The following is a 26,983-nucleotide window of genomic DNA, read 5'->3' as shown; positions in this document are numbered from 1 at the left end:
CATGAGCCCATTATTGTTTTACTGAGTGTTTTCACTCCTAATCAGTCACGCATTCATAAATTCATTTGACATTCATAAATCTGATGATTAGCGTTTATAGTACCGGACTGTTAATCTGAAGGTGCCCTGGTCAAACCCCATCATTGAGGTTGCCACTGTTGGGGGCCCTTGAGCAAGGCCCTTAATCCTCAATTGCTTGGAGTGTATGCGGTTATATAAGACAGTGAAACATCTACTGTTAGTTGAGGTAATCAACTTAGTCTGAAATAGAGGGGAGGATGGTTAGAGTGGCAAAAAATTCCTGAATGAAGGACCTCTATGCCAACAGATTTTTGGAAGGTGTTTCAAAAGAAAAAATGCTTTCTTAGATCTAACCACACACACCAGTGCTTGCTGAATGCTAGTGGAATTTTTGTGGTTTTACAGTCAGATTCAGAGCTAGAGAGAGTCCACAGGAGCCTGGAGGGTCTGAATAAATTGTGTACTGAGACAAGCTCTCAGATTTCTCATTCTGGAGCCTTTAATCTCATTAAGCATTACAGGAGAAGACTCAGTGCTGTTGAATTGAGCAGGACAATTGGCAAATACCTCTTTATCCTCTTTTTATCATGTGTGTGTGTGTGTGTGTGTGTGTGTGTGTGTGTGTGTGTGTCAGGACTCAAGCTGGTCCTGCTGAAGGTATTTGGAGCAGTCCGAGATGATCTTCAGTTGACTGGCACTCACACTCTCGGAGCACATAGGGCACGCAGACTCGGTCTCCAACAACCTGACACACACACACACACACACACACACACACACACACACACACACACACACACACACACACAGTGTTATCAGAAATGTCAAATTTAAGAAATAAAGCTATCCAGCGGCTCAAGTGGCGCAGCGGTAAAAACACACGCTGTAACCAGAGGGGATGTGGGTTAGCCTCGATCTCCTCGGTCAGGGCAGGGTTCGGCATAGACAGAGAGGAAGCACGATGCAAAATTGAACAATTGGATGCGCTAAAGGGGGAGAAAAAGGGGGGGGGGGGAAGAAATAAAGCTATCCAACAACTATAAAACCCCTAATAATGGGTTACAACTCTTGTAGCAGTAACAGTAACACTATGAGGAACTTGAGCATCACTGCTTTAAATCAGACACCCTGCTGGTTTTCAGATGTGAACTGTTTTTTAGGTCTCATCACAGCTGCACTGTTAGTTACGGTCAGGATTTTGGACTGTTAATAAAAAAAATCCAGGTTCTGTTTACCTTCAGCCATTTAAATGCAAACTTGCTTTGCTACTGTAGATCTTTATCCTGCTGCATGATTAATGGACAGATAACCGAACCTTCTCAAAAATAATGGCAACTTGAGAGGTGCTAGCACATCAGTGCTGACATCTTGAGAGTTAGAATCTCAGTTATGCTACCAGCAGGCCAGGCGCCTGTACGGACAACGATTGGCTTGTTCTAGGGTGGGCTTGTCGGAGGGAATTCCTCATAACGGATAATGGAGATCAGTGCATGACTCTCTGTGCACGATAGGGATATCCATAAGAACCCGCTTCAAAACACACAGGGTGTTTAAAATGACACGAAAGATGCCCCCCAGCCCCCCAGTTTGAATATGTGGTTAAATAGAAGCATGTAATAGACATACTGTGTGAACTGAGAGTACAGAGCAGGAAAGTTGCAGTGTGGACACTCGCACCAGTCCTCCTTTACCATATGTCGCCCCTGAAAGAGAAGAAACACAGTGTATTCAAGAGCTTGTGGATGTTTTATAGAGACATGCCATGTGCCCCCTCTCCAGGTCTGGTGCAGGTTCTAAACAAAAGAACTTGCTCCCACCTGAACTAAATGCTAAACATACCATCCTGATCCAAAAAGTAATAAAAAGTAATGTGAGTAATGTAAGTGTGTGTGCGTACCGTAGCTATGCAGTATGGCAGGTTGTTCTTGCAGCCTGGGCAGAGCAGCTCACAGTCAGGCAGGCTGAAGCGGCAGTACGGGCACGGAGTGCTCTCCTCCTCTACCTCAGAGGTGTCCGGACGACTAGCAGACAGAACAAGAGAGAAAAGAAATGTTGACTGGTTTCCATCTAAAATCATACCACGACCTCTAAAATAAAGTAAATATAATAAATGAAATATATAGATATATAAAATATATGACTATATATAAGTAAATACAATACATTTAATAAATAATTAAAGTAAATATAATAAAGTAAATAGGTAAATACACTATATATGGTAAGGCAAGGCAAGGCAAGGCAAGTTTATTTGTATAGCACCTTTCATACACAGTGGCAATTCAAAGTGCTTTACATAAGGAAAAATTAAAAATTAAAAGCATTAAAACATTCCTGAGATCTAGAACCTCAGAAAGACTTCTTGCAAACATTTAGTTACAATTAAAAACATGAAATTCAAACAAGAGAGATAAAAATTAAGAACTTGAAAAATTAAAAGAAAATATTGTAAAATATACCCTACAATTTGGTAAATACGAAATTAAAACAAGAGAAATAAGCAAATAAAACATAAAAACTAAAAGAAAATATAGTAAAATATACCCTACAATTTAGAGAATATGGAATTAAAACAAGACTAAAAGAAATATGGTAAAATGAGGGTAATAGTAAAAATATCTGGTCTATATGGTCACAAGTATATAGACAAATTTTTTAAGCATTAATACGGAGACTGACCCACCTTGTAACATGAACAGCCTCAACTCTACTGGGAAGGCTTTCTACAAAAGTTTGGAGTGTGTATACAGGAATATTAGACCTAGAATATGCTAATTAGCGATTTAGAATGCACCCCATGTCTTAGACCTTTCAACTTCTTGGCAATAGTTTGAGAAGGGCTGTAACTTGGTCGTGCCACTCAAATATGAAGACTTTATCATTATAATTGTGGAGGAACTCCAGTGTGTGCACACTCTTATTTTATACAAGGCTGACAAAAAAACGTTTTCAAATCTGCCGAGCTTTTCACCACCTGTACCCAAACCGCTCAACAAGAATACAGAATGTTTGTGCTGGTCACGTCACGGTTAGGCGTCTGTCAGATTCAGTGTTTGTCTTACCGGACCATGGCTTCAATCTTCTTCTTGTATTTAAGATCAATCTTGCTGCGGTACTCAGGTCTCATTAGCATGGCTGCAAAGCTGAAGGATGAATTCTTTAATCCTGCACGATGGCATTCAATGACTGCTGAGGTCAGGATGGGAACAACATCTGAAATGAACACACAAGCGCACACACTGTCTAAATGCTAATTCTAGAAGAAGGTGTACAGGGTGCACACTTTCCAGTAAATTGTGCCATGTGACTAAACGTACGATTCAGATTTGATGCACTTTTGTGTATACTTTGTGGGTGCCATGCCAATACAATGAGAATATGAGGAGTTCTCAAGCTTTTTGAACCAAGTACCTCTTGAACTTTCTAATTAGGGTAAAGCAACTTCGACCACGGTTATCCAGCCTGTGTAAACATGCCAACGATAAAGTGACGCACTTTTGTAAACGTGTGTGTGGGACTTACGTGAGGGAAATTTGCTGATGTTGTTAGAGACTCGGATCAGCATGCGGGCTCCTTTAAGGTGATCTCCTCTCTTCACGTGTATCTGACAATGTGTATTAATCACACTTTTTTAAGCTAATCAATAACACACACACACACACCGTGTCTTCCAGTGCAAATCCATTAAATAAACCAGCAGAAAACGGTACATGAACACTTCATTAATAAACGTGTGTGTGTGCGTGTGTGTGTGTGTGTGTGTTACCTTCACTAGGATGTAGCTGTGTAAAATCATTAAGTTGGTTGCCATCTCTGCTGGGATTTTAATTTTCTGCGTCTGGAGCTCCATGTACATGCTGAACAATACATCATGTGCATTCCTGTAGTTACCTACCACACACACACACACACACACACACACACACACACACACACACACACACACACACACACACACACACACACACACACACACAAGATATGCAGTACACATGAAAAGACGTTAATTGGAGAGCAGTGCCAGAGCAGCCTGCAGATTTTTTTACTTTTCGAGCACATTGTGCAGGCCTGGGTCCAAATCTCGGCAGTGCCTTTGACCTGGTCATGTGCTAGCTGTGTCTAAGAATGGGAAGGCTGGATGGAATACAGTGTGTTCCTCCATATGTGTTAAAACCTTCAGTCAGCCTGGGTGTAGCACATGTAGGACATGGAAATTGCTGAACTAAGAGATCTGTGCCCATATAATAAGGGCTATTCTGACAGCACACATAAGACTAAGCATTTTGTTGGTAAAGACAAATCCTCTGTCACATGGAGCCATTTCTAAGCAATCTTTGGGGCATTTTCCTCTTTTTCACCCAAATCTGGTCATTTCTCGACCACTTGCACCACCTCTGCCCTGACCGAGGAGAGGCACAAGCCACTCCCTCAGACATGCATGCATTTGCCTGTCACTTTTTTCACCTGCCAATTGAGTGGCAGATTTACACAGAGAATTACTCCCTATGCACTCAGCTTTATCCTGGTCAGGGTCACGGCAGGCCCAGTTCCACCGGGAGCACTGGGTAAAAGGCAGGGCACCAATTCACATGGGCTTTTGACTCAGACACAGCCAATCATGTCTGTACAGACTAGTGTAATAGACCTCTGTGCCAACCCGTGTTGACTTTCTCTTAGAATGAATAGTTTTTCCAGGATGCGTAATGAATGAATACATGTTCATATAATATATACACACTGATACCTGCTAACTGCTCCTCTCTGGCGATGATGATGGCCGTTCTGGCGCTCTCTCTGTATTGTTTGAGTGCCATGTACAAGCGGAACAGATACTTCGCATCCTGGGAAAAAAGACGAGTCCCACACATCAGCAATGAGTCAGTGTACAGAGAGCAAGTTATTGTTGCTTTGTCCCAAACAACACGCTATTTAAAGAAATGAATTTCCAAATGCATTTGTTCATTCAAGACAGAGAAATGTTGCTTACACACATTCCTATCATTACCTGTTCATTCTATTACATAAATGTTTAAAAAAAGGACAATATTTTATTATATTACTACATTTTTCTATAAACCCCATTTCTAGAAAAGTTGGGACATTTTGTAAAATGCAATAAATGCAATTAGTTCCACTGAAGCTTTATTTACCTGACAAATGAACGTAAAAATGACTTAATGTTTTGTCTGACCAACTACACACACACACACACACACACACACACACACACACACACACTTGTTTGTTTACTAGCATTTTAACGTCATGTTTTACACTTTTGGTCACATTTATGACAGGAACGGTAGTTACTCATTACACAAGATTCATCAGTTAACAAGTTTAATATCAAACACAGTCATGGACAATTTAGTGTCTCCAGTTCACCTCACTCGCACGTCTTTGGACTGTGGGAGGAAACCTGAGTACCCGGAGTAAACCCACGCAGACACGGGGAGAACATGCAAACTCCACACTCCACACAGAAAGGACCCGGGCCCACCTGGGAATCAAACCCAGGACCTTCTTGCTGTGAGGCGACAGTGCTACACACACACACACACACACACACACACACACACACACACACACACAAAGTTAATAAGCTGAAAGGTCAAATATTTTGTCTTTGCACTGGTTTTAATCAAATACAGGTCAAAATTATATGCTGCAAATTACTGCTGTCTGGTTATATTTACATTTCTCCTGCTGTCTCAACTTTTTTGGTAGTGGGGTTGTATAGTTTACACATAACACAGAATGAAGGACCAGATTTTCTACTGAAACACAGACAGACACGCTGTGACACACACTAGTATGATTCTGCTGGTGTAGTACAGCAGAGGGCTACTCACAGAGAGCGACTACATGCAGAAAGCGACAGCAGCAAATGAACAAAAAATACAGAAAGATTTTACACTGATGAGAGACAAAACATGCAGAAACATAAAAAAGCATCAATTTATTGAAATGAATAGTTTAGCCAGTAATACTAAGATGGCTAACATCATCAGGAAGCACAAACCTGACAACGGTAAAATGTTAGTACTCAAACATGCAAAATAAGAGCATGTTTACTACTAGTCCAAGACCTTTGGCATATTTACTTTATTCATATTTGCATTGTCACGGCATGATTGTAGCAGTATAACCAATAATTATTAAGAATAAATGCAGTAGGCTGATATTGTTAAAGATGTGACAAATCCAAAAGCCACATAGCATTTTTGGCTACGTCATTCATTTAAGACAGGTTTAACAAGCGTCATGCAGTTGTATTATGTTTTTATTTTTTAGAGTTATAAACAGATTGAAGGTGTGTTTTACCTTTGGCATGCCGTCACTTTCCCCCATGAGGTAATCAATTAGCTGATTGGTCAAAGCTTCATCTTTGGCTTCTCCTACCTGCAATAAGATATAGCTATTATCATCCCTGATCATTTACACTTTACATTTTCTGCATTTAGCAGACACTTTTATTCAAAGCGACTTACAGTACTGTGACAGTATATATTATCTAAGCAATAGAGAGGTAAGGGCCTTGCTCAAGGGCCCAACAGTGGCAACCTTTTTTTTATTTTTCCCCTTTTTCTCCCCTTTTAGCACATCCAATTGTTCAATTTGCATCGTGCTTCCTCTCTGTCTATGCCCTGACCGAGGAGATCGAAGCTAACCCACATCCCCTCTAAAACATGAGCGGCAGCCGGATGCATTTTTGCCACCCACACATTGATGAGTGTGGCGCCACCTAGCATTGCATGCGGAGAGACACACCCTAAGGGCACTCTTCCTCATCTCTGTGCAGGCGCCTCTAATCAGCTGGCAGAGGTCGTAATCGCATTCTCACAGAGAGAGACCCACATACGGTTCTTTGTCCCACCCCCCAACTGAGCAACCGGCCAATCGTTGCTCATACAGCCACTCAGCCTTGAACCGGTAAGGCAGAGCTGGATTTGATACGACGTACTCAGAATCCAGCTCTGGTTGCAGCGTGTCTTTTTACCGCTGCGCCACCTGAGCGCCAACTTTTTTAATTACTAGTCCAATAACTTATCCACTTGGCTACAACTTCCCTATTATATTGGAGTATCACTTATAATACTCCATAGCAATACCTGGATCAATACTAGACCAAATGCTAGTCTACATATCTGAGCTGGTATTAGTTTAAACATATTTACCAATCCACTACACTGCCAACACACATCATCTACATAAACACTGGACAAAATAGCATTTTTTACAAAGGCATTTCCATAAAACACATGTATCTTGCTTTTTAAAGCAGCTGTGGTCAGACTAAAGCCTAAAATTTCCAATAGATTCTGGATGTAGACCTCATCTGTTATGCTAACAGAAATGGTCCACTATTGTAATACCTGAACCATGCAATCTGGAAATTATGTCTTTGCAAGCTTCATAAATACAATTTAACACCCTGAAGCTCAAAAAGGGACAAAAGGTCCTATTTGTTCACAAAGCTCTGGGAGGAACCTCCTCGCAAAATTCTGCCCAATTCTGGCAAATCTGATTTACAGTCCTGTGAGAAAAGCCGCAGGACAGGTCCAATCTTTTACCTCATTTGGCCCTGGGCTGGATTTTTGACCTGTGTTGCCTGAGGCATAAACAAGCTCTGATTATTAACCAGATATGGACATTTTACTGCATGATATGTTGTCATTTTTTTTTATATTGAGTCTACAGCAGGGGTTTTTGACTTCATGCCTAAGGAACCCTCTGCCCCCCATGGCTCAAAATTTTCCTCTTGTTTAACACTAGTGTGACTGGTCCAGGTAGTTATAAAGTTCCTCTGAGTTAGTCAGGTGTGCTGGAAATGTGGAAAACTTTAAGCTGTGGGGAACAGGGGTGGAGCTGCTTTCACAGAGATAGAGTTAAGAACCCATCCACTATTAATAAGGTTTATAGTCAATCATCGAAAAAGGTTCTAGCCAATCTCCACTCACAAACACATTTACAACAAACCAGTAATGCAATCTTTTACACCACGAGCGGAAAAAATTACTCTGGAAGGGTAGGCTCATGTAGTGGAGACAAAAAAAACAACACATTGAATACTGGCATAGATTAATTGTTCAATGTCTGTGCTCATAACAGTATTGACTTTAAGCTGTCTAAGTCTATTTATTATCTTTGATCATTATCATCAATTACTATGAATCACTCAATGGCCTCACCGTTTCAATGGCCATTTCTATAGCCAAATTATCATCAGTGTTGGGACACTTCAGAAAGTGTTTTAGTGCCTGAAAGTGAGAGAGAGAGAGACAGAGAGGTGGACATTAATAGGCAGACAGACACGTATGATTAATGATTCCAGTTAACGTGATCAAAGAGCGAGAAAATGAGAACACGATTTTCAAAACAACCACCTGAAAGAAGAACTGAAATAAAAAAGTATACAGAATGAATGCAGTCACCCTGCTGTACTGGCCACACTTTCTGAAGAACTTGCCAGCCTGCAAGTGTTTCTTCTCCCCATCAAAATAAAGTGCTATGCTCTGGTAGTCCTCCATACTGGCATCTGGGCCTGAACGTGCACACACACACACACACACACAGTGAAGTGTTGAATGTTGTTTCGATATTTCTCAAGAGACTGACGGCTGGACGGAGAGATGAATCAAACTGATGGGTGGATGTTGGATGATGGGTTGAAGAATAGATGGATAATGGATGATGAAAAGGACCAGATGAACTGAAGGACAGATGGATGGATGGATGGATGGATGGATGGATGTGTAGTTAAATAGGTGGACTGATGTGTAGATAAATGGACGTATGATAAACACACACAAGTAAACTGGTGGATAGAATAAATAATAAGTGGATAAATAGACAAAGGAAAATAATTAACATTTTTCTATTCAATTTATGTCATTTTCATGCTTTACCACCACTTTCTCCTGGTCAGTGTTGTGGTGGGTCCAGTTTCCCCCAAAATCACTGAGTGTAATGCAGTAACCCCACACAACACACAGCCAATTATGCCTGTATGTAGACGCCCGACCAGCTGATTCAAACCCTGGATCCCAGCATTAGTGTGTTAGCCCAATTTACTATAGATGAATCGATGGAGAGGTGGGTGGATGGAAGGATAGACCGACGTATAGATCAATGCATGTATGTGTGGATGAAAAACAGATGAATACTATACAGGAAGCTGTCACTGGATGGATGGATGAATAGATGGATGGATGAATAGATGGATGAATAGATGGATGGATGAATAGATGGATGGATGAATAGATGGATGGATGGATGGATGAATAGATGGATGGATGGATGGATGGATGGATGGATGAATAGATGGATGGATGGATGGATGGATGGATGAATAGATGGATGGATGGATGGATGGATAAATAATTGGATTGACTGATGGATGGATGGATGAATAGATGGATGGTTGGATGGATGAATAGATGGATGGTTGGATGGATGGATGGATAAATAATTGGATTGACTGATGGATGGATGGTTGGATGGATGGATAAATAATTGGATTGACTGATGGATGGATGGATGAATAGATGGATGGATGGATGGATGGATGGATAAATAATTGGATTGACTGATGGATGGATGGATGGATGGATTAATAGATGGATGGATGGATGGATGGATGGATAAATAATTGGATTGACTGATGGATGGATGGATGGATGGATTAATAGATGGATGGATGGATGAATAGATGGATGGATGGATGGATGGATAAATAATTGGATTGACTGATGGATGGTTGGATGGATGGATGAATAGATGGATGGATGGATGGATAAATAATTGGATTGATTGATGGATGGTTGGATGGATGGATGAATAGATGGATGGATGGATGGATGGATGGATAAATAATTGGATTGACTGATGGATGGATGGATGGATGGATTAATAGATGGATGGATGGATGAATAGATGGATGGATGGATGGATGGATAAATAATTGGATTGACTGATGGATGGTTGGATGGATGGATGAATAGATGGATGGATGGATGGATGGATGGATAAATAATTGGATTGACTGATGGATGGATGGATGGATGGATTAATAGATGGATGGATGGATGAATAGATGGATGGATGGATGGATGGATAAATAATTGGATTGACTGATGGATGGTTGGATGGATGGATGAATAGATGGATGGATGGATGGATAAATAATTGGATTGATTGATGGATGGTTGGATGGATGGTTGGATGGATGGATTAATAGATGGATGAATGGATGGATGAATAGATGGATGGATGGATGGATAAATAATTGGATTGACTGATGGATGGATGGATGAATAGATGGATGGATGGATGGATGGATGGATAAATAATTGGATTGACGGATGGATGGATGGATGGATTAATAGATGGATGGATGGATGAATAGATGGATGGATGGATGGATGGATAAATAATTGGATTGACTGATGGATGGTTGGATGGATGGATGAATAGATGGATGGATGGATGGATAAATAATTGGATTGACTGATGGATGGATGGATGGTTGGATGGATGGATTAATAGATGGATGGATGGATGGATGGATGAATAGATGGATGGATGGATGGATAAATAATTGGATTGACTGATGGATGGATGGATGGTTGGATGGATGGATTAATAGATGGATGGATGGATGGATGGATGAATAGATGGATGGATGGATGGATAAATAATTGGATTGACTGATGGATGGATGGATGGTTGGATGGATGGATTAATAGATGGATGGATGGATGGATGGATGAATAGATGGATGGATGGATGGATAAATAATTGGATTGACTGATGGATGGATGGATGGATGGATGGATGGATTAATAGATGGATGGATGGATGGATGGATGGATGAATAGATGGATGGATGGATGGATAAATAATTGGATTGACTGATGGATGGATGGATGGTTGGATGGATGGATTAATAGATGGATGGATGGATGGATGGATGGATGGATGAATAGATGGATGGATGGATGGATTAATAATTGGATTGACTGATGGATGGTTGGATGGATGGTTGGATGGATGGATGGATGGATGGTTGGATGGATGGATGGATGGATGGATAAATAATTGGATTGACTGATGGATGGTTGGATGGATGGTTGGATGGATGGATAAATAGATGGATGGTTGGATTGACTGATGGATGGATGGATGAATAGATGGATGGATGGATGGATGGATGGATGTATAGGTAGATATTTTAAAATCTGCATGAACAGACTTTTTTAAAACAACTCTGAACCACCACACACTTTATCCAGCAGATGACAGGCTGTGTGATCATTGACCGTGTGCTGTGACCTCACCAATGATGTCAGCATAGACCTCCATCTGACCGTGTTGCTGGCCGAGCTGGAAGGCCTCATCACTGCAGCCTGATATCACCAGGAACTGGATAGCCGAACCGTAATCATTCAGGCGCAGGAAAAACCTACGACCACGAAACACAAAGTCACAATACTGAATACTAGTTTTTCTAGGCTGATTTAGTGTCGTACAGCATCATAACCACAATCAAATCAAATCTGTGCTTCTTTATTGGTCTCTCAGTCTGACCTGGCCACCATCTTGGCCCCATCGATGGACTGGGTTTCCCGGACAATCCGGACTGCTTCCTCTGGATTGTTCAGATGATCCAACAAGATCCGGATCAAATTATCCCAATCCCGGGCGTTCTCGTAGGCCATTGCGGCGTCCTTGAATCTACACAGACAAGAAATTATAGAATTATTTATATAAATATTCCAGCTTAATCTAGGTTTAAAATCAGGCTAATAATAGACAGAAAAAAATCCTTTCATAGTTTGTATGATTGATGGCTGATGAATGTACAGCTTATGAATGTTCTACATTTTTTGTGCTATTGGGCGCTAATCCATGACTAATCAGCTACTATTGAGCCCATCAGTCAAGAAAAGATACTATACTACACTAGTACACAGTTCAATACATATATAGCTTTCTACTGACAGGCAAATCCATCCCATCTTCCCTTTTAGCACCAGGGGTCAATCGCACTACTAAGATACAAACTCAGGAGTCACGGTGGAGTCAAGGGCAGTTGTAGCCTAGTAGTTAAGGTGCTGGACTAGTAATTGAAAGGTTGCTGGTTCAAGCCCCACCACTGCCAGGTTGCAACTGTTGAGCCGTTAAGCAAGGTCCCTTAACCCTCAATTGCTTAGACAGTATACTGTCACAGTAATGTAAGTTGCTTTGGATTAAAGCGTCTACTAAATGCCAAAAACATAAATGAATGCAAAAGATGGTGGACTAGATATTACACTGTTATGCCATCCAAGCATCCATTTACTGGCACCGCTGCTAAAGGTGGGGACAAACTTTAAGTCTATTCATGTCCTCACAGCGGTTTATTATCAGGCCTTAACAGACATGCATAAAGGTAGCACAAAAAGGTAAGGAAGTAGACACATACTTCCCATCAGCCTCTTTGGCTTTGGCATACTGCAGGTGAATCTTGGGGGAAGTGACATGGGGCAACAGCTCTCCAACCTTTGCCCTAAGAGACACAGGGGTAAAAGAACACAGGTGCATGTTACTTTCTCTAACGATCATAAGAACAGCAATAAATATTTCTTCTGGTAAATAACTATGGACAAAAGTATTAGGACACCCCTTCTATTTTCTTTATTCTTACGTTTAAGCCACATCAATTGCTAACAGGTACAGTAAAATAAATTATTATATAAAAGAAATGATATGCTGCCAACATTGCAGCAACATTTTAGGGAGGAAGGTTTCCTGTTCCAGCATGACTGTGAAGAAGAAAAGCTCGGTTTAAAGAAACCCCAGAGCCCTGACCGCAATCTTTGAATGAACCAGAAAGTCAATTGAGGCTTTCTTGACCAACATCAGTGCCAGGATATACAAAGGCTCCTTTGGCTGAATGGGCACAGAAGAGTGGCTGTTGTTAAAGCTGAAAAAATCACACAGGTCACTCTATTTTAAAACCATTTGCTTTTGAAACAGGACGTCCAACAAGCTCATGGTCAGGTGTCCAAATACTTTTGGCCATAATAAATCTTTTGGCTGTTTGTACCAGTTCTTGCAGCGAATGTAGACAGAAGCAGCTTTGTCATAGTACTGGCCATTCTCATACAGCTGTGCAGCTTCTGAGTATTGCTGCAATACAAAAACAATCACGGCTGGTAAGCAACGACGTGTTAGCATGTCGGTAATATCAGAACCTTTTGCACACTTAATAATTCAATTCGGCAGTTTTATGTGGCTGAACTTTATTTATACATTTTATTGCCCAAAAACCTCACAACCTTCATGCTCTCCAGGATGGCTCCACATTCCTTCTTCAGGATTCTGCTCGGGTGTTTGATGGCCAGGTTGGCTCCTCTGCGAATGTCGCCCATTCTGATGGACATTCGAGCCACTCCAGCCAAACAGCTCTCGTCATGCTCCTGAAACTACACACACACACACACATCTAGAGTAGAAAACTGCTGGGCACAGTCTCATATGCACAATACGGCCAAAACTATGTGGACACTCGACCATCAGCTTGTTAGGTATGCTTTTCACAAATGTAACACTGTGTCTGTGAGAAATCTGTGTGGTTATTCTTTTTTTTCTATTTATTTATGCATTTTCTCCCATTTTCCTCCTGATTTAGCGTAGCCAATTAGTCTTCCGCTGCTGGGGGATCCCTGATTGCATTTGAGGAAGGTATATTGCTGCTCACGCCTCGTCCGACACATGCGCAGTCCTAGCGGACCCCTTCTTTATGCCCGTGCTTCTGCACAGGCGCCTCTACCTGCTAATCAGGGTCGTTGCACAGCGTTTTGAAGACCCCACTCACATAGTCCGGTCATCCCGCCTTAGCAGACACGGCGGCCAATTGGTGTCTGCTGCAGGCACTGCCAATTATGCCCGCTAGATGGCACCCACTGCACCACATGGGCACTAAGTTGTGGTTATTCTGTCAAGTGTTGGATGAAAAGGCCTGGCTGCCGATCAAAGTTCCAATTCATCCCAAAGGTGTCTGGTGGCAATAGATCTACACTAGGAATGGGCGTGACTGAAACACCCTTAAATGCAACAATTAGAAGCGGTGTCCTTATACTTTTGGCACTTTTGTAGACTAGCTTAAAACTAAAAGTGGTCACAATCAATCTGAGCAATGTACAGGGGTCAATCAAATGCTCTCACCTTAATGTCTCCTGTTTTTCCTTTCTCATAGTGAGCCAGGGCGTTAGTGTAATCTCCACTAGTGAGAAAAGAAAGATCAGAGATAAAACTGGTGCTCAATTTATAGAACAATTTTACATAGAACAATTTTATTTGATCTTTTTTATTTATTTATTTTTGCATTGTCTCTCTTTTTTTCCCAGATTTAGCGTAGCCAATTAGTCTTCTGCTGCTGAGGATCCCGATTGCGTTCGAGGAGGGTAAATTTGCCTGCTCCACGCCCCTTCTGTTGCGTGTACAGTCCTCAGCCCCTTGTTTTTCACCCGTGAAGCTCATCCAGTTATGTACAGGCATCTCGGCCTGCAAACCAGGGTTCCTTACACAGGACCCACTTAATCTGACCTTTTCCCACCCAGCAGACTCGATGGACAATTTTGTCCGCTGCAAGCACTGCCAATTGTGCCCGCTAGATGGCGCCCAGCCAACCGGTAGCAGAGCCGAGATTCAAACTGGGGTGTTTACAATCTCAGCGTTGGTGTGCCAGTGGAACATCCCGCTACCTGGGCACCCTTGATCCAAGTTCGAATCTCAGTGGTGCCCTGTGATGGACTGACGCCCAGAAATCTAGAATAATTTCAGATGCTAAAGTGATGTAACAGACACTTACACAAACTCTAACTGTATGGCGTATTCCTTAGATATAAAAGGGATTTCATCAGGGTTCAGCCTCTTAGCCAGCTGCAAAGCGCTGTCCCAATGCTGCAGATCCCTCCTCATCTAAACACACACAGATTGAAGCACATCCTTGTAGCTGCGTTAAAATATCAGTATGCGTCTTTTTATTGGTGTGTCTGTGTGTGTGCAACCTCCAGTGCTGCCATGGGATACGAGGAGGCCAGGTACAGGTCCTGAGCTTGGTCATAGTCATTGCAGAACATGGCCAGGTGACCTGCCAACAGATTCTGATCCTCAATTCCCTGAGAAAGAGAGAGAGAGGAGAGATGAGCTCTATATGCCTGTCAGACATAGTAAAGAAGGTGTGGCCTACGTTTCTCTCATTTCTAATTAAAGATGTGGCCTTTGTACCTGTCAGTCAGACAAATGAGTCTTGTTGTTTATAAATGTTCATGACAAAACGCACCTTGATGTCCTCAAGTGACAGCACCATGCCCACGTCGCCTACGCTGCGGTACACTCTGATAGCTAACTCCACCTCCATGTGTTGGAGACACGCCCGACCCAGCTCCTTCCAGGCTTCAGTTTGGCTCAGAGCTGAACACACTGACCACGCCTCAGAAAACCTGTACATGGATAAATGAACTGTGTGGGCTCATGATGCACACACAAATGTACAGGTAAGAGCATAAAGTTTATATAATAAATAAAAATATATGCAATCTGTACCTCTTGAGCTTGATGGCTTGCTGCAGCTGAGTCTGAAGTTCCTCCTTGGAGTTGGAGGGTGTGGTGTTGAGGAAAGAGTGCGTGTCCAGTAAAACGCTGTTAGTTTTACCGCTCTGTGTCTGGCATGTCAGCTCGCCGTTATAGAGTAGCAAGGGCTTATGGTTAAACGGTAGCTTGGTGGAGCCCACCAGGACTACATTAGAACCTAAAAGAGGGAGGAGAGCAGAAATAGCAGACGGAAATTAATTTGTTTTGCTTCCACAAGTAAACGTAAAAAATTGGATCTGTGTGGTCGTGACTAGATGCCTGTGTCAGGCAGTAGGAGTTTCTCTTCAAGTCCTCGCTCACCCAGGTTTAGCCAAATGTGTCTGCAGAGCACCCGATCAGTGTTTGGACGACTCAGCCAGCTGCAGGGAAGATTTTTTTTGGCTGCTCCTGTGTTTTTAGGGGTCACCACAGCGGATAATTCTGGTCAGCGTAGCTGATTTGGCACAGTTTTTTTTATGCTGGCTGCCCTTTCTGATGCAACCGCCATTAATTTATCCAGGCTTGGCACCGAAACTGGGAGCACACCGACAAGTCCACCTCATCAGTGATGGCATAGTTACCTTGAAAAAGTAATCTGATTACTCCTTTAAAAAGTAATTTAGTTACTTTATGGATTACTTGATTTTAAAAGTAACTAAGTTAGATTACAAGTTACTTTATTAGTTATATAATGCGGTCCGCTAATGTATCCCATAATGCAACTGGAGCTGCGTAGGCGATTGAAGCGGAATAAGAAACAAGAAAGACGCGGAAAACGGAGTCCTAAAACAAATAAATAACAAAAAGATGGACGATAAATATCCTAAATTTTGGTGAGTGGGGTTTGTAATGAGTCTGTAACTATGGTGATATAAGATAAGATAAGATAAGATTCCTTTATTGATCCCCATGGGGGAAATTCGGGTGATACAGCAGCTCCAGTACAGTGTAAGTACAGTAAGTAGAGTAAATAAAAATAGAATAAAAAAGAAAAAATAAGGAAAGAAATTTGCTATGCAATGCAAATATTACGTCATCACGTCCTCACGTCATCACTTGACGTTGGTAAGATGTACTTCTTTACCGGCCGAGTAGTGCACACTTCCTCCAATCTAGTACAGACTCTGTAAGTATGCGATTCCGGACGCAGCCCGTGACTTAGTTGTCGCATAGGACAGACGTCACTCCCCGAGACGCAAGAAGAAAGCAAAAATATATCTTTTTACTAAGGAAAATGACAAAAATAGTAACGCACAGTAACTTGGATGAGTAACTTTCATCTGATTACTGGATTGGAAATAGTAACGCGTTAGATTACTCGTTACTGAAAAATGTGGTCAGATTAGAGTAACGTGCATCAGTGCACCTCATGATGGCTAGGGTGTTTGGCTAACACACCCACTCAGACATAGCCAATCATGTGGTCAGGGCAATCTGGCTTCTGCACAGACATGGAACTGCACTCGTTTCTTCTCTAATTTATTCAGCTGCTTGTACTGATGAGGCACCATGTGTATGTCTCTCTACCTTGTACGGTGTCCTTATGGAAGGCGTAGGTGTACACTCTGTCCTCGTCGAACGTCACAAAAACGGCTTTATCGTTCGCCCAGTTTTCCCACAGTACACTGGTGATCGTTGGGGAGAAGTTGGAAATCTCATACAGCGAGGCATCCACCTACAGAAGAGAACACACATCAGGAACTTCGTCTTCTTTGTGATGACGTTGTGGTTAGACAAGGCACACTCGATTAGGGAAAAAATCCTAAATATATTTCTCATTATACGAGGGTTCTTCAAAAAGTTTCAGCACTTTTTTTACTTTATTTATTAAGAATTTCAAAAACAAATGACATCACTTTTCTACACAGTCACCTTCTGATGTATTTTTCCCAGCATCGTACCAACTTTTTAACGCTATCAGCGTAGCCACTGATGCGCCGCAGCTTTCACATCATCATCACATGAAAATCTTGTGATAATCTTGGTGCTAAATCCAGACTATAAGCAACCGATTACTACTCCTCCCACCCTCACCGTTTCCAACCAAAATATAAAAGTGCGGACATTTTTTGAAGATCCCTTGTATTTTAATGACTTTAAAAAAATCTGGTGCATCAATTTTTATAACATAAAAGCTTCAGTTGGTTAAAGTACAGAGTGTTTTAGCAGCACCCATTGCTAACAGGTGTATAAAATCAACTATATAAAATTAATATTAATAACTGTTTTGGCCCCTGTGCACAAAGAAACTCCAGTGGCCTGCACAGAGCCATGACCTCAACGAGACTGACCCCCTTGTGAATGAATTGGGATGTCGACCGTGAGCCACGTCCTCTCATTTAACCTCACACGCTTGTGTTAACATACCGGACAGTACAGGAATCCATCGCTCTTGTCATCGATGAAGACGAGCCTGGTTCCGTTGGGGTCGGGGAAGACTTTGCGCACCCCCACAGGGTGCCGATACTCATTAACGCTTTGCCAGTCCTCGATGTAGAAACACTGGATGAGACCAGTCTACAGAGAGAAAGGAAACACGGTCAAAAACACATGAACACACACAGATACTGATTTACTAAAAGGATCAACAGTGGTTCAAGTTTTTGAATGAGCAAAATACAACAAATGTACAAAATGAAAGTCAGCAGACACCTGGCCATCCCAAAACCATGGGCATGAATGTGTAGTTGACCCACTTGTCTATAACAGCCTCCACTTTCTTAAGATTTAGGAGTGTATGTTTTAGTGTATGTTGAGATTTGTGTGTGGAACATCATACGTCTGTTCCATAAAAGAGGAAGTCTGTGGTGAGGGCGTGGCTGAGGATGCGATACTTCTGGTCTGCATCTGGAAAGAGCTTTGTTTGTCTGTCTTCTTGAACGTCCTGATCTTCACCCTCAATCTAAACACACACACACACACACACACACACACACACACACACACACAATGGTAAAACGATTTATTTTTATTTTTTGTGATTGAATTATTGTAACCAATACTTATTACTGGGGGCCGCGCCAATAAGCGCCACTGCTGAGACTCGGGCTCGAGAATCAGTGGTGCTATTGCCTGGCCAAGCACCTTCACAGACATGATTGGATATGTCTGAAGGGGTGGTGGTGGTGATGAATGGGCGAAGCTTTGCGATGGATGCATTTCTGCCTGGCGCTCACGGTTTCCTGGCAGAACCGTGCTCGCTGTGACCCTGATTATGATAAAACAGTCAATAAAGATGGAAAAGTAAATGAAATAAACTTCTGATTGGGCCTGCTGGCCACTTCTGGGTAGATTCACCACTTTTCCATGTTTACCCAATTTGCACTAAAAGCTTGCACTGTGGTTTTGTGACGTCCTAAAGCATTAGAAATGGTTTTATAAGCCTACAGCACTGTACGTAATGATTTTTTACCCACTCACTAATGTTATGTATAAAAAAGACAGTAAATGAGTACTAGGGAAGTTATAGCCATTAGTTAAGGTACTGGACTAGTAAGCAGAAGGTTGCTGGTTCAAACCCCACCACTGACAGGTTTCCACTGTTGAGCTCATGAGCAAGACCCTCAACTGCTTGAACTGTATACTGTGCATACAGTATATTTAGGATAAAAGCGTCTTCTAGGTGCCAAAAATGTAAATAAGATGTTATACACACACCATATGCAGCTGGATTTTTCCTTCAAACAGAGCGGCTGCGTAGTCACAGGTTAGACACATACTAGCCACCGTGCCCAGATACTCAGTGTCTTTAAGGCGCTCCACACCTAAAACAAATTCAAAATTCACTGTCTGCAAAACTGCATCGTAAGCTCTACACACTTTTAACCACACAGTCTCACACACACTCACCACTGGCTCCCAGAGCATAAAACCAGGCCCGGTTGTTCATCCCAACAGCCAGGTGGTACGGCCCTACAGCGATGAAGTTAGGCTCCACATCGACTGCCACGGTAATAGCAGCTTCCTGCATGGGAAAAAAACCCCAAAACATTAAATAAATACAATGTTTAATATTTACAAATCAGTAAAGGCAATAAATGGTGAGCGGGTGTGGCATAAAAGTAAGAGACACGCTGCTGGTAGAGTTCCAGGGGTTTGAATATCGGGCTGGGCTCACAAGTACAGACGGTGCATAGCGTTGCATGAACCTAACCATTCAGGCGAGGGGGACACATAACAGTGCATCCTTAGTGATGATCAAGCCTGGATTAATATGCAGATTAATGATCCACTGTGGCCACCACTAACAGGAGAAGCCGAATAAAAAGCCAGCATTCATCAGGTCATCTTGATTGTTAAGGCCTCTTGATTAATTCAATGCTTTTTTTCCATGAGGAGGCAGACATACATCATAGTCTTGAAAGAAGCCTTCTCAGAACAGTGGCTGTTGTTATAGCTGAAACAATTACACAGAGGTCACTCTATTTTAATAGCATTTGTATTTGAAATAGGATGTCCAACAAGCTCACGGTCAGGCGTCCAAATACGGTGTTTTGTCAAATACACCTTTGTCAAGTCACTTAAAAGTTAAATCCTTATTCGTGTGTGTTGCTCACCCCCTCCACCTGGTTGGCGACTGTAACCTCTAACAAGGAAGTGAGGTAAGCGATGCGGGTACCACAGCTGTTTCCCAGGATGGGCAGTTTGGTCAGATACACGTGCAGTCTGCCCTGCTGAGAGGAGATGGCTAACAACTGACCATCATCCGTCCAACAGATCTGATCAAGCCCTGAGACAGGAAAAACAACCATGTAAACATTCATAAGTTATTATGCACACACTATATGCCAAAAATACGTGGCACGTGACCATGTGTTTGTCATATCCAATTACCCAATTGCATTTCACCTCCTCTATACCAATGCTGACCTCCTCTCCTAATTGAGGAGAGCGAGACTGACACTCGCCCCCTCCGACACGTGTGCAGTAGCCGACTGCATCTTTTTACCTGCAGGATCAGCTTTGTGTATGGAGATTCACACTCTCATCAACGCATTATTCCTTGACTCTGTGCAAGCACCATCAATCAGCCAGCAGAGGTCGTAATTGCATTAGCTATGAGGAATTCCCTTTCGGGACCCTCCTTAAATGAACAACAAGCCAATCGTTGTTCCTGTAGGTGCCCAGCCTGACGAATAGCAGAGCTGAGATTCGAAACGACGAGTTCGAGATGTCAGCTCTGGTCTGCTAGCGTGTGTCTTACCACTGCGCCACCTGAGCGGCATTGTATCTTAGTTTGAGACCTAAAAGATGGCAAGGTTTCTGGATGTTGTTGTCATATGAATACTGGCTGTGCATAATAGGCAAGGCAAGGCAAGGCAAGTTTATTTGTATAGCACCTTTCATACACAGTGGCAATTCAAAGTGCTTTACATAAAGAAAAAAATAATTAAAAGCATTAAAACATTCCTGAGATCTAGAACCTCAGAAAGATTTCTTGCAAACATTTAGTTACAATTAAGAACATGAAATTCAAACAAGAGAGATAAAAAATTAAGAACATGAAAAATTAAAAGAAAATATTGTAAAATATACCCTACAATTTGGGAAATACGAAATTAAAACAAGAGAGATAAGCAATTAAAACATGAAAACTAAAAGAAAATATAGTAAAATATACCCTACAATTTAGAATGTACACTACTCTATAAAAAGAATTATTAAGAGCATGAAAAACTAAAAGAAATATGGTAAAATGAGGGTAATAGCAAAAATTCAGAGCTCAATCATAGGCACAAGAAAAAAGACAGCTTTAATGTAATTTCTATGGGCGCATGTGACCAGCATACAATACCAATGCAAAAAAGTATTTCATATATAAAAGCCAACCACCTTTGGTCTCCTCATCTAGTGTGACGATGGCATCCATCTCCTTTAGGTCAGTCAGGTCATGGATCTTCACACTGCACAGATACAAAACTGCTGTAAGTCATTTCAAATCCCACACAGGAAGAAATTATCTACAAATTAAATTGACCTAATTAGATTAGGTTCTCAGTCTGCACTATGATTAACACCGATGGTACACAAACATCCCTCAGGTGGTAAACAAGATATTCTTCCAAAAATGTGCTGCACACTAAAATAAAAGGAAATAAAGTGCTCATTACGGGGCTACACACACCAGTTATCTCCACAGGAAGCTGCTTTGTTGAGAGACTGCGAGATAGCGATGCTGCTCAGACTGTCTTTGTGATTGTGAGCCTGAAACAGTTCCTGTCCGATCTCACGGATGTGCGTGGAGATCACCACAAAATAACCGTGCGAGAATCCAATCATGATATAGCCATCGCCATACCTGAGGGAAACAGACACTGCGGTTAAATAACTGATCTTTGTGAACGGACGCTACGCTCGTTGCGTTTATTCAGATGTGCCGTACCAGCGGTAGGTGACGATGTTCCCGTAGCGCTGTTGAAAAGCCAGCTCGATGGGGTTGTCTGGATCGTTCAGGTTAAACAGGAATAGGGTCTTCTTCCCCACTGCTACGCTCACCTGTGGATCAGAGGTCAAACGGTCATTAAGAGAATGTTTACACTAAGAAAATGCCACCGTTGACTTGCGTGTTACTGTAGCAAACTCCAGCTAACCTGTGGTCAAATGTCCACCTACTTTTGGCCATGCAATGTATCTTTTCTTTGCATTTTCGCCTAATTCTTCTCCCAATCTAGTCATATCCAATTACCCGACTGCATTACGCCTCCTCTCTAAAGCTGTTGACCCCCACTCTGCCTGACGAGAGCCATGACTGACACACACCCCTTCTGACACGTGTGCAGTAGCCGACTGCATCTTTTCACCTGCACGAGGCGAGTTCATATGTGGATCAGCTTTGTGTACGGAGAGACACACCCTGATCCTCTGTGCAGGCGCCATCAATCAGCCAGCAGAGGTCGCAGTTGCATCAGTTATGAGGAGTCTCCTCCAGCACCACACTTGAACAACATCGTTGTTCAGCCTGCCGGTAGTTCCAGATGTCAGCTCTGGTGTGCTAGCATGTTTTACCACTGCGCCACCTGAGCGCCCCATGCAATGTATCTTGGGGCATCACAGGGACCCAATCACTCACAGCTAGGAGCCAGTTCATTTACTACCCATGTTTTGAAAGGTATCCGCATGAAAACCCACACAGGCAAGAGGATCAAACCCAGGTCCCCAGACCCTGGAACTGTTTTGAACTCCCACTACCTGTTTACTCACCGTGCTCTCTCCTGGTGATGACCTCTCGTCAGTCTTCATCACTGAGAACTGAACGTCGGCGGGATCCGCCCTGACCGAGGTCTAAGAAAGAAAAAGAGAAAGATGTTACAAACGAAAGAACGTCAGAGCTTGACGTTTCTCTAAGGAACTCACAGACCTGGCGGATGGTGTCTCCTTCATGGTTGCTGACTGTAATGTTGCGATCCTCACTACCCAGTGCTAACAGGTTCTGAGAACTCCAGCAGCCACATGTGATCTTCTTAGTGTGTTTACCTACAGACAAAGCACACGTGCAACACCAAATGTACTGGATTCGGAAAGTATTCAGACCCCTTGACTTCCTGCACACTTTATTGGGGTGTGCGTTTGATTTTGAATAGATATAATTGCACTTTTTACCTATAAGTCTCTACAATCTTTGCACACCTGGATTTAGGTGGTTTATCCCATTTTTCATAGCATGCTTTTAAGCTTTGTTTGATTGAATGGCAAGCATCTATGAACTGCCATCCTCAGGTGTAGAGATGTTCAATAGTATTTAAGTTTAGGCTTTGGCTGGGCCACTCAAGCACAATCGGAGACTTTCCCAGAAGACACTCCTGCATGGTTCTGGCTTTTGAAAAGTAAGCACTGTGCAGTATGGAGGCTTCCTTTAAAGGTGTTCCTTTATTTGGCTGCATTTATCAGTCCATTGATTCTGATCTGTCTCCCTGACCCACCAGACTTAGTGATTGCAGTTCTAATCAATCTAATCAGACAAGGGAATCATTACATTCATGGTGCCAGATTCCTTTACATGCTGAATAAATAACACTCCAAAATAACCAGCACATGTCTTTTACTAAATAGTGGCCACACTAGCAAAAGAAAGACCTCGACGACCATGTTTCCACTTTGTTATTGTGGGTGATTATGTGTAGACTGATGGGTTACATCCAGCAAATCATAGCAGTTACATCCATTCAAAATCAAAAAGTCAGGGGGTCTAAATACCATCTGAATCCACAACATAGCGCACCATCTACAGTGTGTATTACTTTGTTTTACAGCAGAAATGTGTGTGTGTGTGAGTCGGTGTTACCCAGTACAGGAATCTTGCGTGAGGTTTGCTGGTTGTAGATGAGCAGATTTCCTTTAAATGTACCAACCGCCAACAACGGACTTGTTTTGGACCAGAGCAGAAAAGAAAGCTGATCTCTAAACCAAGCATAAGTAAAAAAAAATGTATTGGTTGCAATATTTGCAATACAGCTGCATCAAAGCGTGAAAGCAGGACGCCTCCACACACACACACACACACACACACACACACCTCATGCCACTGTCCAGCTGTGACGTCCTATTGACGTTGGCATCCCACAGATGAATGGCGCTGGATTTTTCTGCAATGACAGCCAAGGTATCGCCATCTTTATCCCAATCCAGAGATAAACACCTCCTACACAAGAAAGCAAGACATCAAAAAGGTCAGAAGTTTGCATTGTTTCATGATTTCTTTGGCAGCTTTGCACAATCAGATTTTGGCAGTTTATCCCATTTGTCATGGCCAATCCTCTCAAGCTCCGTCAGATTGGCCGCCAAGCATCTGTGAAATGATATTTAGGCTCCGTCTAAACGTGGGTTAGCTTCGTTCTCCTCAATCAGAGCAGGGATCGGCATTGGTGGAGAGGAAGCATGGCACAATCGGGCAATTGGACGCGCCGAAAAGGGGAGAAAACGCATAAACAAAATATATATAAAAAAATGGACCAGAAAACAGATCTTTGATTAATTACACATTTCCAAAATATACATTAGATGGACATCAACCTCGACCAATAATTGTTTAATGATTTCTGGAACTTTGGAAGCTTTGCACAATCAGATTTTGGCAGTTTATTCCATTTGTCATGGCCAATCCTCTCAAGCTCTGTCTGATATTTAGGCGACTGCTGTCCACAGAAGTAGCCTGTACTACTGATCAATGTTCTCACTAGATTACAGCCTACAGTGATCTAGTTGCAGTTTGGTTAGTGAGAGGTTTGAATGAGTCTTCACCAAGCTTCATACACAAGAGCTTGTTTTTAGAGTGGAGGTGAATTTAGCAATCCAGGAGAGAAGCATGTCATTGGACATCTTCAGTGTCTACCGTCCTGCAGACGTGGAAGGACCGAATAATCAAGATGCCCAGTGGGTTACGTAGCAGTTTCCAGAAGCGTTTACTTACCCTGGAAGACTGAGCTCGTTCATTTTCTGTCCATGGCGGTCGAAGATCTTGACGGAGTTGTCCGGTCTAAAAATAGTAGAAAGACAACAATGATTACGTGCCAACTGCATCCTCTTATTACCCAGGGACGGAGAACAGGTGTTATAAAGACTTTCTTACCCAGCAACAGCCAGGTAATTTCCTAACGATTTCTGCCACTTGTACTGCAAACAGGAGCCACTCCAGCTTTTGTCAGACAGAGTAAATACACGCTGAAACAGATTAAAAAAGGAGAATGAATAAATGCACAACTGAATCCTTTTGTATAAGTTCTAAGGTTGCCAGCCAAAATTACATACTATCATACCGCCATACCAAGTACACTATACTCTATACATAGTATCTGGACACCTGACAATGAGCTTGTTAAACACTCCAATTTAATTATTGTCCTGTGGGAAGGCAGTGTGTGTTTAAAAAATGACCATTCAATAAAAAACAAGAAACATTTGTGAGGCCAGGTACAGATGTTGAGATAAAAAGGTCTCGCTTCCAATTGATGTTCAAATTAATCCCTAATATGTTAATTAGAAATGAGGTTATGTCTGTGTGCAGGTCACATGACTTTCTTCACACCAAACCTTTATTGTTTGTTTGTTTATTAGGATTTTAACGTCATGTTTTACACTTTGGTAACATTCATGACAGGAACGGTAGTTACTCATTACACATGATTCATCAGTTTACAAGGTTATATCGAACACAGTCATGGACAATTTAGTGTCTCCAATTCACCTCACTTGCACGTCTTTGGACTGTGGGAGCACCCGGAGGAAACCCATGCTGACACGGGGAGAACATGCAAACTCCACACAGAAAGGACCCGGACCGCCCCACCTTCTTGCTCTGAGGTGACAGTGCTACCCACTCAGCCACCGTGCCACCCTCACCAAACCTTTAAAAACATCTTTAAGGATTTTCATTTATGTGCAGAAACGGAAAAGGGTCCAACAGTGGCTACCTGAAAATGGTGGGGCTGAACCAGCAACCTTCTGATTACTAGTCCAGTTATTTCTTAAATAATTAAGAGGCGTGTCCACATACTTTTGGCAATAACGTGTACATGCCACTTATAAATAAACCAATAAATTGTACTGTTTTGGCATGTTACTTATTATAGATAGGTCACCCAATTGGTACGTACATAATCAGGAAAACAAAGAATCTATTACTGATTCTTTTATAAGCTACACTTAATATATAGAGAAAACGTGTGGGTATACAATTACTAATTGTAGCCCATCTGTTTTATGTACTCTTAGCCACCCACATTTGTACCCATTTACCATTTAGAAGAGACCCCCACTGACCAGACCAGATGTTATTTGGGTGGTGGATCATTCTCAGCACTGCAATGTTGTTCTGGTATGAGTGTAGTAGGTGCAGCAGTGTTGCTGGGATTTTTTAAATACTGCTTAAACCTACTGGCCTCTTTATTAGGAACACAAACGCTGGTACAGTATCACTGTATGTAGGTGGACAGTTAGGGCTATTTTCTTTCTTTATGCACAATGTGTGTTCATCTTCCTATATTCGTTTATCAGTGGACACTTTCTAATAACAGGACGCTGTTATATAGCTTTATATTTTTGATAGAAGCATTGAGATGTGTTTAAAATCCCAACAACACTGCTGTACCTAATATGCTCATATCAGAGCAACACACTACCTTGTTATTACCATCTTAGTGTCATGTTTGGAAGATTAGCCAGTTAGCTAGTTTACAGTAGCTCGATATGTGTCGTTGTGCTAATAAAAATTGAACAACATTTTTAAAATGGTGGTGATAAATAAGTATGCAGTTCTATATTTTATAGGGATAAAGGATTTAATGTTGTTTACCTTCATTTTTATCGGGAGGCAACAAACAAGTTTCTCTCTTCCACCATAAAGCGT

The 26,983-nt window shown here is 42.0% G+C and overlaps 1 protein-coding gene across 1 annotated transcript; it reads right to left on the bottom strand.

Annotated features, from left to right (window-relative positions):
• wdr19 (WD repeat domain 19) lies at nucleotides 1-26,983 on the bottom strand. Its single transcript, XM_063008766.1, has 36 exons — nucleotides 26,930-26,983; nucleotides 25,208-25,299; nucleotides 25,049-25,114; nucleotides 24,155-24,280; nucleotides 23,924-24,039; nucleotides 23,000-23,115; nucleotides 22,843-22,923; nucleotides 22,025-22,137; nucleotides 21,767-21,940; nucleotides 21,475-21,545; nucleotides 20,199-20,371; nucleotides 19,492-19,606; nucleotides 19,300-19,406; nucleotides 18,422-18,544; nucleotides 18,010-18,159; nucleotides 17,170-17,317; nucleotides 15,616-15,820; nucleotides 15,353-15,512; nucleotides 15,078-15,188; nucleotides 14,879-14,988; nucleotides 14,233-14,290; nucleotides 13,344-13,490; nucleotides 13,112-13,194; nucleotides 12,488-12,571; nucleotides 11,611-11,757; nucleotides 11,361-11,485; nucleotides 8,457-8,566; nucleotides 8,214-8,282; nucleotides 6,346-6,423; nucleotides 4,766-4,862; nucleotides 3,788-3,912; nucleotides 3,544-3,625; nucleotides 3,084-3,234; nucleotides 1,919-2,042; nucleotides 1,648-1,724; nucleotides 1-766 (listed from the first exon to the last, which is right to left on the bottom strand). Exons 1-36 carry the CDS (start codon nucleotides 26,933-26,935, stop codon nucleotides 652-654), a joined length of 4,035 nt encoding a protein of 1,344 aa, XP_062864836.1. The 5' UTR covers nucleotides 26,936-26,983; the 3' UTR covers nucleotides 1-651.

The sequence above is a fragment of the Trichomycterus rosablanca genome, chromosome 14 (assembly GCF_030014385.1).
Source record: "Trichomycterus rosablanca isolate fTriRos1 chromosome 14, fTriRos1.hap1, whole genome shotgun sequence".
NCBI classification, from domain to species: domain Eukaryota; kingdom Metazoa; phylum Chordata; class Actinopteri; order Siluriformes; family Trichomycteridae; genus Trichomycterus; species Trichomycterus rosablanca.
Note: the sequence above shows the minus strand (reverse complement) of the source record. Positions and strands in the feature narration are given on the sequence as shown.